General features: G+C 28.7%; 1 protein-coding gene across 1 annotated transcript in view; it reads left to right on the top strand.

Annotated features, from left to right (window-relative positions):
• Window positions 1-606, top strand: part of CHD9 (chromodomain helicase DNA binding protein 9) — a 220,698-nt gene that overhangs the window by 174,926 nt on the left and 45,166 nt on the right. The window contains exons 23-24 of the mRNA XM_012642605.1: window positions 302-344; window positions 470-559. Of these exons, the coding sequence (XP_012498059.1) occupies window positions 302-344; window positions 470-559 (133 nt within the window). The remainder of the gene's footprint in view (window positions 1-301; window positions 345-469; window positions 560-606) is intronic.

The following is a 606-nucleotide window of genomic DNA, read 5'->3' as shown; positions in this document are numbered from 1 at the left end:
TATTTTTATTTCTCCAACACGTCAAGCTCATTCTATGCTATTCCTCCTGGTCAGGATATTTCGGACACAACTCTTTAAATGTTTACCTTTCTGAATTAATTCACAATCTTAAAGCATGCTGATTTTAAGTACAGAGACAGCATGGTCTGGGTCCAATCCTAATCTTAATCTTATGAAGTATCCTTCAGCAAACATTGTACCTCTTTTCTCACTGTTTTTACCAAGAGATAGTAAAACTGGCTTCCAAATGATCTCATTGTATCTTTAATATGAAATAATAATGATTGTGAAAATTTTGAAGAAAACTCTTTTATATACGGTAATAATAAGATTCATTTAATCAAGTAATTATTATTTCATTATGAAAAATCTGTGTATAAATTCCTTGCTAATTTTATCCCCATGGATGAATTTTTTTTAATGATTAATATATCTTTGTGCCTTTTGATTTATTTTCCCTTGTTTGTAGGGTTTTGCTTCGTGTGAGAATGCTGTATTATCTAAAGCAAGAAGTCATTGGAAATGAGTGTCAGAAAGTATTTGATGGAGTCGATGCAAGGTAAATTAAATAATTTATTTATTTACTTATTTATTTATTATTTTTTT

The sequence above is a fragment of the Propithecus coquereli genome, unplaced genomic scaffold, assembly GCF_000956105.1.
Source record: "Propithecus coquereli isolate 6110/MARCELLA unplaced genomic scaffold, Pcoq_1.0 Scaffold180, whole genome shotgun sequence".
Lineage (NCBI taxonomy): Eukaryota > Metazoa > Chordata > Mammalia > Primates > Indriidae > Propithecus > Propithecus coquereli.
This window is presented reverse-complemented; position numbering and strand designations above follow the sequence as displayed.